Source organism: Oreochromis aureus, linkage group 1 (genome assembly GCF_013358895.1).
Source record: "Oreochromis aureus strain Israel breed Guangdong linkage group 1, ZZ_aureus, whole genome shotgun sequence".
Classification (NCBI taxonomy): domain Eukaryota; kingdom Metazoa; phylum Chordata; class Actinopteri; order Cichliformes; family Cichlidae; genus Oreochromis; species Oreochromis aureus.
The window spans coordinates 13,363,651-13,381,734 of NC_052942.1; the positions used below are offsets into that span (position 1 = coordinate 13,363,651).

At 39.3% G+C, this 18,084-nt stretch overlaps 1 protein-coding gene across 1 annotated transcript in view; it reads right to left on the bottom strand.

Annotated features, from left to right (window-relative positions):
- Window positions 1-3,394: 3,394 nt before the first annotated feature.
- The window catches only part of map2k5 (mitogen-activated protein kinase kinase 5), a 58,350-nt gene continuing 43,660 nt past the window's right edge, over window positions 3,395-18,084 (bottom strand). The window contains exon 22 of the mRNA XM_031744574.2: window positions 3,395-6,077. Coding sequence (XP_031600434.1) covers window positions 5,967-6,077 — 111 coding nt within the window. The 3' untranslated portion in view covers window positions 3,395-5,966. The remainder of the gene's footprint in view (window positions 6,078-18,084) is intronic.

The following is an 18,084-nucleotide window of genomic DNA, read 5'->3' on the forward strand; positions in this document are numbered from 1 at the left end:
TCCTCCTGCTTCCAAGACATCATCACACCGGTCTGCTCAAAGCATTTCCCACCTTTAACCCGGCAGATTTTAAATAAATTCTCTTTAAAACATGCGGTTATTCACCCACTGCTAAATTCACCTAATTTGCACCCTGTAATTATACACCAATCTCAAAATTGTCTCTTTTATTTGAGGTTCTGGATAAAGTAATGTAATCTCAAACTGTACCTTTCATGAATGATAAACACTGTTTGCACTCTTATTTGAGCACTTCATTGAGACAACCTTGTCTACTGTTTCAGTGATCACAGGAGTTGTCTCATCTTCCATTAGATTTTGCTGCTTGTCTTTAGCTCAGAGGTCTGGGAGGGGGTCACTGACTTAAACCCTGACAGGGTGTAAGTTAACTTTGCATCAGAATAGAAATGAGGAAACATCTCGTCTGGCACAGTTCAACTGTCAGCAAAGATGGAGGAAAAACAAATCAGATTTTGACCTTTCGTGGCACCAGATGGACACTCAGATAATTAACAGGGTTTTTTTTTATTCACTTAGAAACTAAAATAAATGTGTGTACACAATTAGATAGTTTTAATAGTTTTCAAAAGGCTACGACCACAATTGAAAAAAAAAAAGTTGGAATCCTGTGTAAAAGGTAAATAAGAAAGGAATGCAATGACTTTTGAATGATTTATTCACAAAATAACAAACGCTTAATTTGAGACTTTTTAATATATCATGAAAAATATTAACTGAATTTGTATTTGATTGGAGCTACGTGTCTTAGAAAAGTTGGAATGAGGGCAACATAATGCCGGAAAAGTAAGGAGTGGTAAAAAGAAACAGCTGGAGGAAATTTTTACAACTAATTAGGTTAAGTGGCAACAGCTCAGTAACATCGGTGGGTATAAAAAGAGCAAGGTTCAATCTGCCAAAAAAATATGAAACAATTTCAGAAAAATGCTCCTCAGTGTAAAACTTTGCATTATTCATTATCTGCAGTGCATAATATGGCAAAAAGGTTCAGAGAATCTGGAGAAATCTCTGTGCGCAAAGGACGAGGCTGAAAATCAGCATTGGACACCTGTGATCTTCAGGCCTTCAGGCGGCAGTGCATTAAAAACAGGCATTTAGATGACTGCATGGGCTCAGCACTGTGCCATCATAAATGTTAAGGGTTAGACATCCCTGACATATACAGACTTTTTTTTTAATTGGGAATAAAATATGAGTTTATTGAGTACACTGGAGAGACCAAGCAGCCACTTCATAAACGCATGGCACAGCATAGAAGAGCCACCTCCACGGGACAAGACTTGGCTGTCCATCTGCATCTAAAGGGCAAAGGTCACTTTGAGGATGCCAATGTTCATATTTTGGAAGAGAAGGCAGATGGTTTGAAAGAGGAGTGAAAGAAGCCATCTACAGTATGTCCACTGTGAACAACCATTGCATTTATCTGAGCTCTGGGTTGCATTAGTATATTTTAAATTCTGTGACATTCTTGTTTGGAGATCTTTCATGACCGCATCCTTCAGATCCAGAGTCTTCACATCTAAGCATTTGTATCATTATGAGGCAGCAGTGATGTATTTATGAATGCACTGTACCATAGAAATTTCCTGGCTTTTGTTTTTACTGGTGTGCTTTATGAAAACATGAATTAATTCATAACATCGTTCTATCAGGATCAGTTGGAAGTCTTGACTTCTGTGGGCAAACATCCATGTTTTTACTTTTCCTCATCTAATATACTACAAAGGGCTTACAGCAGAGATAAGAACTTTTTGTTTTGGAGGTAATGAAGTTTAACACCAGAAGCAGAAGGTGTGCCGGGTTATCCAAAGGTCTCCTTCGTGAATGTGTTGTTTCTTTTTAAGTTGAGGAAAAGGAAAGTCGAGGATGTCCTTGATGCTTTAAGAGGAAAAATAAAACGTTATCTAAATACAGTCATTCTGTGGGATTGCGTTTGTCTGTGCTGAGCTGCTTTTCCCAGGCTATGGCACAAATTAATAACCAAGAATAAAGCAGATGTTAATTAAAGGTTGACTGAGATTAATTATGAAATGCAAATTATAAATGAACTTAGGAGAGATGGGTGCTTTCAGGTTTGGGTCATTCTATGGCAAGACGTGTAAATGTCAAACTCCTAATGAAGAAAGCCTCATTTTCTTACATACTTTACACCGCGAGAAGAGTTTGGGCCGTGTCCTAAAGACTTTTAATGTCTAGGTATTATAATTGGAATAAAAAACACAGTCAGGCTGGTTATGCTTTATCATCTGTTGACAGTTTATTAGGGACGTCAGGCTAGAACCAGTGCTGTCTAATGGCTCGATCACACTAGAGTAATAACGCGATGGCCGGGTCTTTGCATTGCATTTACATTTTTTTTCTTGCATGTAGTTGCGGTGAACAGCTGGTTGCTCAGAGGTGGAGTTGCATTGCATAGTTTGCCTGGTGGGAGGCAACCTGTCTCCAAACAGCTGTGGTCCAACGGAATGACTGCAGTCACTCTGGGACAGATTGGCAAATAATTGTCGTCCAATTTATAAATACAAGCAGGTTGCCAATAAGCACAACTGCTACGTGTCTCTTCTCTGATTCTATTCTCATATAAAAGCAAGGTTTCTGAATGCTGTGTAACTTTGTGCATCCTGCACCAAAGCACCAAATCTGCTTTGTAGACAACAACAGACTGCGAGTGATTGTAGGCCTAGTCCCTGAGATGCTCATTGCATGCAGTCGCACTAATTTTCATTGTGCCATGTTGTCCAACCAGGTGACGGTAGCATGATGAAACAGTCTTGCAGCCTTTGTAAAGGTATGTGTTGAGGTGTTTGCTTAAATTCAACAAGAGACACTCAGTTTACTTAATGTTTCACACATCATGGAGATGGACCACAGCTTTAGCTTTTTAGCTGCACAAATTAACTTTATGATCAGCTTGTTCCTTCATAGTTCATAGCCAGACTTGAAAAGATCTACAATTCCCCCACAGAAACAGAAAAGTAAAAAAAACAAAACCAAAAAAAACAAGCTGCCCAAAATAAGTGCTGGATAAGTCAGAAGGATATTTATATTAAAGCGTTAAATCATCACAGAACTACGCCTTTAAACTGATGCACCTCGTTTTTCCTTCAAAATAAAACCCTGACTGAGAAGCAGCAGCCTTCAACAGTCAAATGTCAAGGGAACGATAAAAATTCACATGTAGCCAAGTTACCGTTTAAATACATTTTATTTATTATGGCTGGAATATGTGCCAACATGGATAATTACAGGAAGGCCATAGTCAGACAGCAACATCACAGCACGAGTATCTCTGCTGGGTCTCATCACTGACTTGTTCTGAAGTTTAGGAGGAAACAAGAGAAACAGAGCGAGAGAGGAGCTTTTTTTTTTTTTAAAATTTATGACAGATTCTTACTTAAAAGTCTGTGAGACCATTTCTGAATCATCACAGTGCACATCTTTTCAGAAATGTGAAATGTTGCCATCTTCATGGTTTCATTTGCTTTGCAAGAAAAGCCACCACACTGTTCATGAGCAGGGCAGCCTAGTATCATGTGGATGTCCCACCAATGTACAGTATTAAGTGCTGATTAAAAACAGAGTATAATGCAGAAAACATATACTACTCCTTGTGAAACTGTTGAAAAATCCCCATTGATGACATTTCAGCAACTGGAACATCTTCATATTATACTTTTCACCAGTTACAAGAGTGGTGAGGACTTTAGGAAAATAAATGGCATCTTGCACAGACATTTCTTCTAAAAAACTAAACTAGACAAAAAAATCAACTTGTAAAAGGTTGGACTTCCTTTTGCAGGCTTTTGAGGCAAATAGTGGCAATAAATGATTTATGGTGGGAGGACTCGTGAAGTTCTGACCGCAGCTGTTTCATGTCATTCCTCAACTGTTCTGTCTCAACTGTTTCCATCTAATAAAGGCAGAAAAATATCTTAAAAAAAGATTTACCTGCTGTAACACAATAATAATAATAATAATGATAATAATAAAAACCACACTGTGATGTCATGTTTTTCATACCAGATCAGTTAAACTGATATTAAACATAATTTAAGGTGTGACCACATCAAATTCACGGAAATCAGAAGAGGGCGCAATCACAACTTCCACTCGATAAACGTCCAGTGTTTGTCTGATGTTCACAGCTGGAACATCGGCTGCGGTACAGCGACTGTACCGAAAGCATGCAGTACATAGCTTACACTGTATTTCAAGACATTTTTGGTTTTTTCATTGTTTTTGTGTGTGAGAAATACTCAAATATGAACATTAATTAAATTGCAGTTTAAATGCTCCAATATGGATTTCTACACAAATTTTAATCAGTCACATGGGTTTAAAAACCTGTTCTATTTGGACTTGTGATTGACCTCACCTACTCTTACCTCTACATGATGGACTCAAACCTTAAACTGTAAGTGCACGTCCACAGCGTTTGTGCTGCCACTTTTTACCATGAGAAAAGAGCAGTATTTGCCTAATTTTGTTACATGAGGAGGTTCAATCAGACGTGGGTCTCATGCAGGCTGTGCAGCTGCTCTAACGTGGGTGCTGAAATAAAAAGGAGGATCCGTGAATGCCACGCACAGGTAAGCAGCCTGTTCGGAGCTTTACGGTCACTGCTAACAAACCTGCTAATTGTTTGTCCATTTTTGACATGAAGTGCAAAATGATCAAAACTCAATAACACAGCAGCCTTCAGCATTTCCCACATTAAGAATAACACGATTACCCATCTGTGACGCTTCAATAAACATGCACTTTCAGTTTCTGATCATTCATAAAGGTTGTTGATTTACAACTTAAAGGATGAAACCGCGTTGAACTGAATTATAATAAACCGCTGGCTCATGTTTTGTTTGTTTTTTCCCGTTGCATTTGTTTCCATAGATTCACACGCCGTGCGGGTCGCGCCATTGTAAGCTACGTTGGCTGTGAATACGTGGAAGCAATGCCAGTTAATTGCACTTAAGCATTACACATTTCATAAAAACCTTTCTGAAACAATTCATTTTAGTCACTCGGCCTCTTACATTTGCCTCATTCATGAAAAATCAATATAATTCACCGTCTATATCGTCTTTGGTGTCAAGTACACTGCATTAACATTTTCCCTTTACAGCAAAATAAAGCGATCTCTTAGGCAACCCAGTGAAATGTCTAATTCGGAATAATAAATGACATTTTATTCTAAAGCAACTTAGTGGTCACAACGTGAATAAAAGAGCATTTTAAACAGTGGTGCTTTGTAAGGGGAGATTATGCTTTTAGCTGTATTTTCCTTCAGTCTTAATGGCTTCTAGAATATAGCAGGTGACACTCAGCCTCACCGGTTCAGGAAAAACTCTATGCAGATGTTCAACTCCAGGAGCTAAAAGTAAGTACATTTTCAGGGGTAGGGGTGGGGTGTCTTGATATTGCAGTGACAAATCAAGTTTGCTGAGGTAAGAAATTATAGCACTGGAAAAATAGGCACACAGATGGGTAGTTACTCACAGGCAAAAAACCTTAACATTCATGGGAGGGCTGTCAACAGTAAAGCACAAGACGGCTATTTGGGATGCCATCATCGTCGCAGAGCGTAACTCCACCAGCGCGCCCGAGTCTTGTGCTTTGAAGTTTCTTTTCGTCTCTGATCCTTTAAAATCAGGACCATCGATCTCCGTTCAGCCGACTTTAATGGTCACTGCTTTTTGGGATTCTCTTGAAATGGAAAGGATCTCCATGTGCAGACCCGTCGATGCAGAGATTAATATTCAGTTCAACGGAGCGCGCTCCTGGGTGTCTGTTCCATCAAGAATCGTTCACATAAAGTAACATCTAGTGATTTCGGTCCATTCATAATAAGGTACTTGTACAGTGCGCGTGGGCGTATTTGACCCTGAATCCTTTGATGTGTGTTTGGGATCAAACGTTCGGGTCCACCACAGTTTGCCAACAGGAAGAAGTCACATGCGTCCCTGAGCCAGCTGAGCTCGCCTCTCCTCCAGACAGCGGCACACCCACATCGACACCACCTCCGCATTTCCATCGTTATACTGTATGATGAAGGGATGATCCTGTATGAAGGAAAAACACAAGCGCTTAATGATTTTATTTAGAAAATCTAAGAAAAGGTTGTGGAGAACAAAGCGAGCGCATTTAAAGACTCAAAGTTCAATTTTAAGAAATAAAAAGGTATTTGTAAGTAAATAAAGGCTGCTGGGAATCAAAATGAACCAATTAAATTAAGGTTCTACTAATAATTTACTTTTTTTTTTTTTTCCAACAAAACTTACTGGATTAAATGGTAAATCATACTTTTCACTTTTTTAACAAACATAAAAATAAATACAACATATATGACCTTCATAATAACTGCTATGTGGTAAAAAATGAACCAAAGTGGCTGTAAAAACACAAGTAATGAGCTTTCTCATAAAAAAAAAAAGAAAACTCAAATGTTTCCACCCATTTTACAATATTATTTTATTATCAAACAGATTGGAGCCACAAACATTATTACATCTTTATGCGAAGTGTATGGTGTAGCAGCTACTTGCATCTGAGTCATGATTCACAAAATGATAAAATGCAAACAACTTAAACGGGAACATCATAAAACCCTCTTAAATATTAATGTCCAACAGATTTGGTTTTAAAGACAGAACACTTAAGTAATGGCTTGTCAGAGCATTTCAAACAAATATCTTTTGAGTTTAATGAGCTACGTGAGTCATAACAGGATGTGGGATGAGCTTTGTAATAAAAGATAGCCATGGCAGAAACAGACCCCCCTCATGAACGCTCCTTCTGAACACATTTTCCATAAAAAATAAAGAATAACTCTGAAGCCTTCTTGTGCTTCGGGAATCCCAACAACACGACCCTGTAGCCCATCGAGCCGTCAGACTCCAGCAGCATTCACTTGTTACTGCTGCAGGACTTAAACAGAGATGTCACATGTCAGCGGTCCCAGTAACCAGACTCATCTGGAGGACTGTGGACCAGAGGTTGCAGAGGTCACAGAGGGTCAAGAGGTGAGAGGGGAGGAGGCTGCAAATGAGACAAATCAACTCGGACTAACCAGGAATTTTATTTGAGTGTCTAGATGTCCAATTAGGTAAACAGCGCTCTGGCCGGCCGGTTTAAATGAACTTGTCAACACTGATCTCAGTGATTTCTGTCCTGAACAACAAGAAGCTGTCAGTGTTGCACGCCGTTTGGAGGAGTTCGGTTCTAAGTAAGAAGATCAATCTCAGCAAAAAGACAAAGACACACGCTCCACTTTTTTCTTGTCACAGAGCTACGTTAATGCATCTGGGATAACAGGCGACAATAACATACATCAGCCAATGATTAAAACAAAACAACATAACAAAATAAAAAATATATTGAAAGTCACTTAAATACAGTACCAATACTGAAGAGTTTGATTTCAGCCATGTTAGCAGCATGTAGTCTGTACAAACATTTAGTCACCTTTGAATCTTTCCTCCATGAAGACCACATCTGATGCCCTGAGTACTGTATATATCAATAAAGGCACGATTTGATGAACATTCGAATAGTTTCCATGTTTCCAAGAGTAACTGCATAGGCAGAGACCAAACTCACTAACTTCTGATGGAAACCAAGTCATTTTGTTCAATAAGCAGGCCTGAAATATGACAGAAACCAATTTAGAAGTTCAGTTAAGACGAGAGCTTCAAGGGTTAATCTCAACAGTCTTTAAAGGGTTAAAGAGTTAATGCAATTATGATGCTTACATCTATGTTTCTGAGGGCTAACCAGAGACTTCTGCCCATTAATTTATGAAGAAATTAATCAGGATTGATCTCCACCTGTCTCTTTTTTGGCCAACATCAAGTCAAATTTTATTTCTAGTATAAATACCTGCAAAGGAAAACATGACCCAGTCTGCCTCAAGCATCAGTCCCACAGACTCAGAGGCCTACTGGCACCAATCTGGCAATCACCGACCAAGAGGGATAAACCTGCATTCTCAAGTCACATCTACAGCCCAGTCAGCAATCCCCTTGGCAACCAGTGGTTGCTAGAGAAAAGTATGAATCCCACAACTGGTTTGCAGCACCCCGATCTGTGACCAATCTCACCCAGCAACTGCCATCTAAGAAACAGTGAATACACACTTTTCACTAGCGACCAGGAGCAGCTAAGTGGTTGCCAACGAGTCTCTATGGCTGTGTTATTGAGCCCTTAACTGCAATTTGTGACCATCACACACCGACAGTCTTATTAAACTTTGTATCCAAATCTACGTCAAGTGTTACATAAACAGAACACATAGCCAGCTACAGTGATTTTATTTTAAACTGCCGCATATTAATATTGACCTTAAAACATCAAGATGAGTTCTATCTTCTTTGCCAACCTGAACATTTCTTTAAAATAAAACTTTAACATTTATATTTCCTTGATCTGCAGGGCTGTAGGTCAAAAGCAAAATGCAAATCTTGTCAATATGAAAAGAACATCTCCCTGCAAAAATGACATTACTAGTGTGATTCAAATTTGAGGCAGAAAGTGACTCCAAGGTGAGTAATGTTGTTGTCAGCTGTTTCTTCTGGGGTCTTTAATACCCGCCAGCAACACCCAAACTGGTGCAGACAATATAAGATTAGTGATAAAGTAGGACAGGCTGGTCCACTTTTTTCCTCCTGAGAGCCTTCTTGTCTATTTGTGGTTACACGGGGAAATATGTGACAATTATGTTCATAAAAATAAAAATCACACTGAGGGGGAATACAGTGATAACTTTTTTTTAAAAAAAGACAGTATCAGGATTTTCAGGATTTGTTTGATTTTTGACTTTTCTGCTTTCTCTGCTCGCTGCCGTTTCCTTTGTGAACACTTCAAAGAAAATGGAAACACTTTGCAGTGTGTTTTAATCATGCACAAAATGTAGAGATTGTTAAGGACTAGGGGGGAGTCCCATCAATCCTGTTGTCCTTCTAATGGCCAGCTGGGGTTAACACAGTCTGAGGTTAATTACTCTCATATCATTGTAAGCGTGCGTGAGTGTGTGTGTGTGTGTGTGTGTGTGTGTGTGTGTGTGTGTCAGTATGAGACGGGTGGAATGGACGCTCCTGGGTGCCCCTATGTGCTGAATACCCATCTCATCAATCATTCTTCCTTCCCTCAGTAGAGAGGGAGTGATACAGAAATAAAGAAGGAAGTCCTGAGTAATGTTTTTAAAATCAGGCTCTCCAACCTCCGCTCTAGAAATTAACCCTAAAGGCCAGAGACATCTGCTGGAATTTGACCTCGATGAAGGTACTTCTCGTAGCACTCTTTTAGCCTCTATTCTCTCATCACGTCCCATCACACCCGAGGAATAGATGAATTATGATTAAAATGAGGAAAAAAAGAAGTAAACAGTGTATACAAGACATCACAGGAAGTCCACAAAATGAAACTAAACATCAAAAGTTCAAGGAGAGCGAGTAAACTGTTTCCATGGTCAAGTATGAACCTAAATCTGAAAATTTAATCCTACACAAAAAAAACGTTGAGAAATGTCCTGATCAGGTCACCCGCCCAACACTGGGCTAACACACACACAGACAGACAACCACAAACTCCCACATCCACACCTACACCAATTAACCTAACATGCATGTCTTTGAACTGGGCACCCAGTGAGAATCTGATCCTTTCCTGAAAACGTTTAAATTTAGAATAATGGATTACACAGCAGTGGAGAATAGATTTTATCACACTAGATGCTGTAACTAAGGATAAATTTCACCCACTGTTATCATCTTTAATGCCTTGTACCAACTTGGAGCAGAGCAGCTACCTGAACGCTACTCCCATAGAAGTCGATTATCTTGTTAATAATTTTACTTCTTCATTACTTATGACTCTGGATACTGTAGCTCCTGTTCAAAAGAGAGCTTCAAATCAGAAGTACTTGAAGCAGATAACGCGCAAGCTGGAGAGGAAATGGCATATCACAAATTTAGAAGATCATCATTTAGCCTGGAAAAGTAATTTGCTGCTTGATAAAAAAAAAACCCTCTGTAAAGCTAGAACATCTTACTATTCATCATTAATTGAAGAAAATAAGAACAACCCTAGGTCTCTCTTCAGCGCGTTAGCCAGCCTGACAAAAAGCCAGACGTGAGTCTCATGCAGAGCCAAGTCAGAGCCATTCATTCTAACATTATGGTACATGCAGTACCACTGATATTTATTTAGAATCTTTTTCTCCAATTGATCTTTCAGAGTTAACTTCAGTAATTACTTTCTCCAAACCATCAACGTGTATTTTAGATCCCATTCCTACAAGACTGCTCAAAGAAATCCTGCCATTAATTAATCCTTCAATTTTAAATATGATCAACCTATCTGTGAACTCACTGTTTGTTTATTTTATCTTGTGTTTTTTTAAAATTGTTCTTTGTTTTGTCATTGTTCTACGATGTGTCTTATTCTACTGTTAACCGTCTTTGGGTTTCTTGAAAGGCGCTTTTAAATAAAATTTCTTCTTCTTATCTCTAATAATTGGCTATGTACCACAGTCTTCCAAGCTGGGGTTACTTAAAAAGCCATCTCTTGACCCAGCCGTCTTAGCTAATTACAGGCCAATCTCCAACCTTCCTTTTATATCAAAAATCCTTGAAAGAGTAGTTGTCAAACAGCTAACAGATCATCTGCAGAGGAATGGCTTATTTGAAGAGTTTCAGTCAGGTTTCAGAGCTCAGCACAGCACAGAAACAGCTTTAGTGAAGGTTACAAATGATCTTCTTATGGCCTTTGACAGTGGACTCATCTCTGTGCTTGTCCTGCTAGACCTCAGTGCAGTGTTCAATACTGTAAACCATAATATTTTTTATTAGAGAAACTAGAGCATACTGTAGGTATTACAGGTACTGCACTGTAATGGTTTGAATCATATCTATCTAATAGAGTCCAATTTGGTCATGCAAATGTCCTCTTCACACAATAAAGTTAATTATGGAGTTCCACAGGGTTCTGTGCTAGGACCAATTCTGTTTACATGATACATGCTTTCCTTAGGCAGTATCATCAGAAGGCATAGCATGCATTTTCACTGCTATGCAGATGACACCCAGCTCTATCTATCCATGCAGCCAGATAACACCCACCAATTAGTTAAACTGCAGGAATGTCTTAAAGACACAAAGACCTGAATGACCTCTAACTTTCTGCTTTTAAATTAAGATTAAACTGAGGTTATTGTACTTGGCCCTAAAAATCTCAGAAATATGGTATCTAACCAGATACTTGGATCATTACCTTGGCCTCCAGTAACACTGTGAGAAATCTTTGACCAGGATATGTCCTACAATGCACATACTAAACAAATATGTAGGACTGCTTTCTTCCATTTGCACAATATCTCTAAAATTAGAAATATTCTGTCTCAGATTGATGCTGAAAAAGTAGTTCATGCATTTATTACTGCTACGCTGGACTACTGTGATTTGTTATAATCAGGATGTCCTAAAAACTCCATGAAAAGTCTTCAGTTAATCCAAAATGCTGCAGCAAGAGTCCTGAAAGGGACTAGAAAGAGAGACCAGATTTCTCCTGCATTGGCTGCATTCCTGTTAAATCCAGGATTGAATTCAAAATGCTGGTCCTCACATACAAGGTCTTAAATAATCAGGCCCCATCTTATCTTAATGACCTTATAGTACCATATCACCCCATTAGAGGACGTCGCTCTTGGACTGCGGGCTTGCATGTGGTTCCTAGAGTATTTTAAAGTAGAATGGGAGGCAGAACCTTCAACTTTCAGGCCCCTCTTCTATGGAACCAGCTTGCAGTTTGGATTCAGGAGGCAACTTAAAACTTTCCTTTTTGCTAAAGCATATAGCTGGGCTGGATCAGGTGACCCTGAATCCTCCCTTAGTTATGCTGCAATAGGTGTACAGGTCCTTCTCAAAAAATTAGCATATTGTGATAAAGTTAATTATTTTCTGCAATGTACTGATAAACATTAGACTTTCATATATTTTAGATTCATTACACACAACTGAAGTAGTTCAAGCCTTTCATTCTTTTAATATTGATGATTTTGGCATACAGCTCATGAAAACCCAAAATTCCTATCTCAAAAAATTAGCATATCATGAAAAGGTTCACTAAACGAGCTATTAACCTAATCATCTGAATCAACGAATTAACTCTAAACAGTAGAAGTAGAAACATCTGGAGTAGAAACATCCAGAGCCACCTAGTACAGGCGTGTGCAGGAAATGAGCTACAGGTGCCGCATTCCCCAGGTCAAGCCACTTTTGAACCAGAAACAGCAGCAGAAGCGCCTGACCTGGGCTACAGAGAAGCAGCACTGGACTGTTGCACAGTGGTCCAAAGTACTTTTTTCGGATGAAAGCAACCTTTGCATGTCATTCGGAAATCAAGGTGCCAGAGTCTGGAGGAAGACTGGGGAGAGGGAAATGCCAAAATGCCTGAAGTCCAGTGTCAAGTACCCACAGTCAGTGATGGTCTGGGGTGCCATGTCAGCTGCTGGTGTTGGTCCACTGTGTTTTATCAAGGGCAGGGTCAATGCAGCTAGCTATCAGGAGATTTTGGAGCACTTCATGCTTCCATCTGCTGAAAAGCTTTATGGAGATGAAGATTTCATTTCATGAGCTGTATGCCAAAATCATCAATATTAAAACAATGAAAGGCTTGAACTACTTCAGTTGTGTGTAATAAATCTAAAATATATGAAAGTCTAATGTTTATCAGTACATTGCAGAAAATAATGAACTTTATCAAAATATGCTAATTTTTTGAGAAGGACCTGTAGGTTGCTGGGGGACTCTCATGACACATTGAGTGTTTCTTCTTCAGTCACCTTTCTCACTCTTGTGTTAATAGACCTCTCTGCACTGAATCATACTTGTTATCAATCTCAAGCTCTCTTCCATGGCATGTCTTCTGTCCTGTCTACCTCCCCTCCCCTCAACCAGCAGATGGCTGCCCCTCTATGAGCCTGGTTCTGCTGTAGGTTTCTTCCTGTTAAAAGGGAGTTTTTCATCCCGCTGTTGCCAAAGCATTTGCTCATAGGGGGTCATATGATTTTTGGGGTTTTCTCTGTTGTATTATTGTAGAGTCTACCTTACAATATAAAGCTCCTTGAGGCGACTGTTGTTGTGATTTGGCGCTGTATGAATAACACTGAATTGAACTGAAACCACAAAGACAAAGCAAAAACATGCAAACTTCACAGAGACAGGCCTCAGCTCTGCAGCAGGATCCATCATGGATAAGAGTATTGGGCCACATCTGTTAACCTTATATTTCAGGTGTTTTCAGTCCCATTGCCACAGGTGTATAAAATCAAACATGCAGATATGGTTGGGTGCTTGATTGCATCCTTTGAAAACAAGAATGTCTTGTTCTGAAGAGCTTACTGAATGTGTTTACTGTAATAGAACGTCGCTGCAAATCAATTTGTGTCTTAGACATCCCATGATCGGCTGTACGTTGTGTTATTGCAAAATAAAAGTATTTAGGAACCACAGCAACTCAGACACAAAGTGGCACATCATGTAGCACAAAGCATGTTGCCGAGTGCAGAGGCGCATAGTGTGTTAAAGTCAGAAATGCTTTGCCGAGTCAATAATCGCAAAGGTCTGAACCTCCCCTGGCATTAACATCAGCACAAATACTGTGCAGCAGGAGCTTCATAGCATGGGTTTCTATGGCTGAGCCGTTACCGTAGGTATGATTTGTATGTGGACCAGGACTTCTGTCCATATAGTCTAGAACCTTCTTACGGTGAGGGAACACCATTAACCACTGTACCATCATGCTCTTTGGCTTTATTATATTTAAAAACAGCAATAATTCAAAGAATAAGTACTCTGAGTACACTTCACACTGTAAAGCAGGGGAGTCAAACGTACAGCCTGCTGGCTGGATACAATTATATCCGGCCCGCGGATACATTTGAGTCAGGCAATTCCGATTTAAATGCAAGCGTGTCAGGAAAAAGTGAAGAAACGAAAAAGCGAAAATGTAAAACGAGCAGCATCTGGCTGCATTTCAATGACACTGGAGACTCCAAAGCTGAGTGCAGAATTTACAAAATTAGGAGCTGGATAAATGATACATGGTTTTATTTTTTGTCCTCCACAGTTTTACATTGTGGTTTCAAACTTGCCCAGGCCTTCAACCTAATATGTTTTCTCCCCAGTAGTAGTAAATCCATAAAAATAACGCTTTTATGAAAACTGAACAAAAAATTGCTTTCTTGAAAAAGACTTAAGTTATAGTTCAGTATTAAATATTACATGCAGTAGCAGTGTTTAAATGCTGAAGTACTCAGTCTATTATGGGATATTTCTCATCATCTTAGGCCTAGAGTATAAAAATTAAGTCATTGGCACCTGAGATCATCAGAGGCAGCCTAAATAAATATAATAGCATGTTTGAGTGACTAGACCCCTCCAATCAAATTTAAAGGATCTGAAGCAACAGGATCCACAGCAGATAGTCTAATTAAAAAGCCTTTACTGAGTTCTCTGTCACATGAAGCATATCTATGAGCTGTGAGCAGAAGTGAAAATAAAGCATAAGACTTCAAGAAGTTCAATATAATATTTTTGAAGACAAAATGTTTATTACCACACTGCTCACATGCCTAAGAAAATAAACAAACCCTACATTAACCTAATGACCGTTATATCAATCTGGCATATGTCATTTTGAATGTACTGCACGTGCACTTGGTCTGGTGCACTTCTACACGGCTGTCTAATAATTAAAACTCTGCAGCTTAAATGAAGTATGAAACCTGTGAGGGAAGAGTTTCTAAACACAGAGTGAACAAGTGCTTCTTAGTCAGGTCATTGAAGGTGTCTGACTTTCTGCTGTAGCAGAGCATGGACAGAGGTGAGCTGGGGGAAGGACTCATTTAAAAGTTGCATTAATCACCGTCTGGCCATATCAAACTGGGATAATCACCTGCAACTGCTCCGCTCAAATAGAAATGGCCTACACCCAGGGGAAATACTACCTAACTCTTTAATTGTTTGACGCCTTTGAAGGGTCTGTTTAATCTAAGATTAATTTATGCGATTTTAAATAACTCAATGTATGATTAATACGCTCAGAAGAAATTAAAAGGAGTTTGAGGCAATTATAACAAGAGACTGGTCATCACCTCATTAGAATAGTGTTGGGAAAAAACACTGTGTGTGTGTGAGAGAGAGAGAGAGAGAGAGAGAGAGAGTAAGAGAGAAGGGTAAAGAGGTAGGTAGAATAACTGGGACTTTACAGATTTGCATGCTAATCACTCGCTCCCTTTGGAAACTGCCTGGGTGAGTGTATGAATGGCCAGTGTGTGGGGATGTGTGCACCAATTTTAGTTCCCAGAGAAAGCTACACTGTTACAGTGGCATGTGACCTCAAAACATAATAATATACATATTTAATGTTACTTTCAAGAGAACCTGCTGTTCTTCAAATATCCACCAAATAATGTTTAAAACCCAAAAGAGTGACAGTGTCAGTCTCATGTCTTAGTTTCCAACCAAGTAACCAAATCAGTAGCCAGGATTCACACTCAGAGCTAGTTACCTGTTAGTGTCGTTAAATACAACAGGCAGATACAACTGAAGGTGCATGGGAAATGAAGTTTTATATGCACTGCACAATAAGCCTCACACTATGACTTACAAACCAGAGTGGTCTCTCTAGGGTATTTCTCATACAATCTAATAATAAGTCCAGTACAAATCAACATGTTGTAATAAAGTGCAGGTACTTTCATGAGTAAACTGGATTATGTCGGAGTTTTATAAAAACAGTACAAATGTCCACCACTGGAGAAAATGAGGGGAAAAACCTATTACTTTCCCAGAACTTTTGAAGTATTCTGGGATATATTGAAAAGGGAGAAAAAGAATGAAGAATGACTAACTTTACATTTTGAACTGATAGCTTGCTCTCTAATCCTCAAGTCAATGACACAAACGCCCATTTAATTTTCAATTAAGTTGGCATGTTCAGTTAAACAATAGCATTCACTATTATCTAACTTCTTTCTACACCTAAACAAAAAAGGTCAAATCAGGAAATGTTATATTAAAAAGGATAATGTTTTGTTTTTATTATACAAGCTCCATATATTGATTTATATGTAACTCTGATTTCAGCCATCATTTAAAATGACTTGGCTGACGTCTGAATGACTTGAGTTGAAGCACTGTAGTCTGAGTATGTGTAAATGGAGTTTACATCAGTGAACACCCAAGGGTGAAATGTGAAAACATTTGAAGGGGAAGGTGGAGACAGAAAAGTTTAGGGAGGAGGAGACGCTGGTGGCTTGGTGCATGTCTCCAAGGAGGTGCTTTGATACACAAGCGAGCATGTGAAAATCCTTTTTGCACATGCAACAATGTAAACATTAACAGGCCAATTCCTCGGACGATAAAACTGTTTCCAAAGTTTTAACACACATGATAAGTGCAAGGCATGCAACTACAGTTAACACATTTTCCCTGCTCTCTAACGTGAGTTAAAATAGAGAGAAATCAATGAGCAAACTGAGGGAAGTGGAGCTAAAAAGCAAAGTAGATGTAGGCAGATTACTATTAATTAGTTGCAGTAAATCACAAACATCCACTGTTTTTGATTCAAATGGTCAAACTGTGATTTTAACATAGTTTATTTAGTGTCTTCCTGTCTTTGTGGTGCGTTTGTGGTTCTGTGTGTGTGTGTGTGTGTGTGTGCGCAAGTTCAAACCAGATTTGAGGACAGTCAGAGACAAGAGGGGGTTCCTTTGTGAAAAAAATTGAGGGGCTCATCTGGTGTCTCTGGGGTTGAAAGGGGGCTATGAAATTTGTGTGCATGTGTGTGTGTGCGTCTATGAATAGAGAAGCAGAATAGGAGGACTGCTTTGACAAGGGTGCTAAAAGGCTGCGTGAAGGCTGCTGGCTGGGGAACAAGGGACAACGAAGGAGAGGGAGAAGGGGGAGGGAGAAATGAAATGTCCATCAAATCCCAAACAAACAACATAAGGTTGTGCGGATCGTTGCTCTAGTTTTTCTTCACTCATATGCACAAATTAACCACATAAAAAGAAGGAAACAAATACGCATGATGATATTGTGTCCATGTAAATCCCAGAAATAAGCAAATGTTTGAAACCCTCATCAACTCTTTCTTGCTCCACAGCTTAATAAATAAGCCAGGCCAGAACCAAAAGCAAGAAACCCCAGACCGGACAGGTCATCACCAAATACCGGCAGCCAAAGTCCTGGGAGCGAGCCAACGGAAAGTCTCCTCAACTGACTCAGCTTATGACGACGGGATTGGGTGTCCACAATGAAAGATGCATCAGTATGAGGACAGAAAAAACACACACACTTGCCTCTCTTATGGCTCATCATGTGATTTTCTAACTAAAGAAGAAAGATTCCTCAGCCAGAGTTTATTAAATCAAGTCCATTATCCTTAATTAATAAATAAATGTATCAAATTACAACCCACTGATGTCACTGGGTAGACTGATATTGTTTAGTATTTATCTTATTGTTATCAACATCCACCCACCGGCCACTACATTAGTTACACTTTGCTAGTGTTGGGTTGGACCCAGTTTTAACTTCAGAACTGCTTTAATTGTTCACAGCATAGATCCAACGAGGTAATGGAAACATTACTCACAGATTTTTTTTGGTCCATACTGACATGCCAGCCTGAACCGTTGATATAAGGCAGGTTGGAGCTATGCTATGTTGTTCAAGCCAAGTCCTGATCCTACCATACTAACATAGCAACAGAAAGTGAGACTCATCAAACCAGGCAACGGTTTTCTAATCTTTTGACCAGTTTTGGTGAATTATATCCTCAGTTTCCTGTTCTTAGCTGACAAGTGGCTCCTGGTACAGTAGTCTGTTACTGTAGCTTATCTGCTTCTCTTCTGCATGTCTTGGTTGAAACAAATGGTTATTTAAGTTGTTGTAGCCTATCAGCTTGCTGGCTATTCTTCTCTGACATCAATAAAGCATTTTTACCCAGAGAACTGTAGCTTAATGGATGCTTTCTGTTTTCATACTGCCATCTCTAAATCTTGAG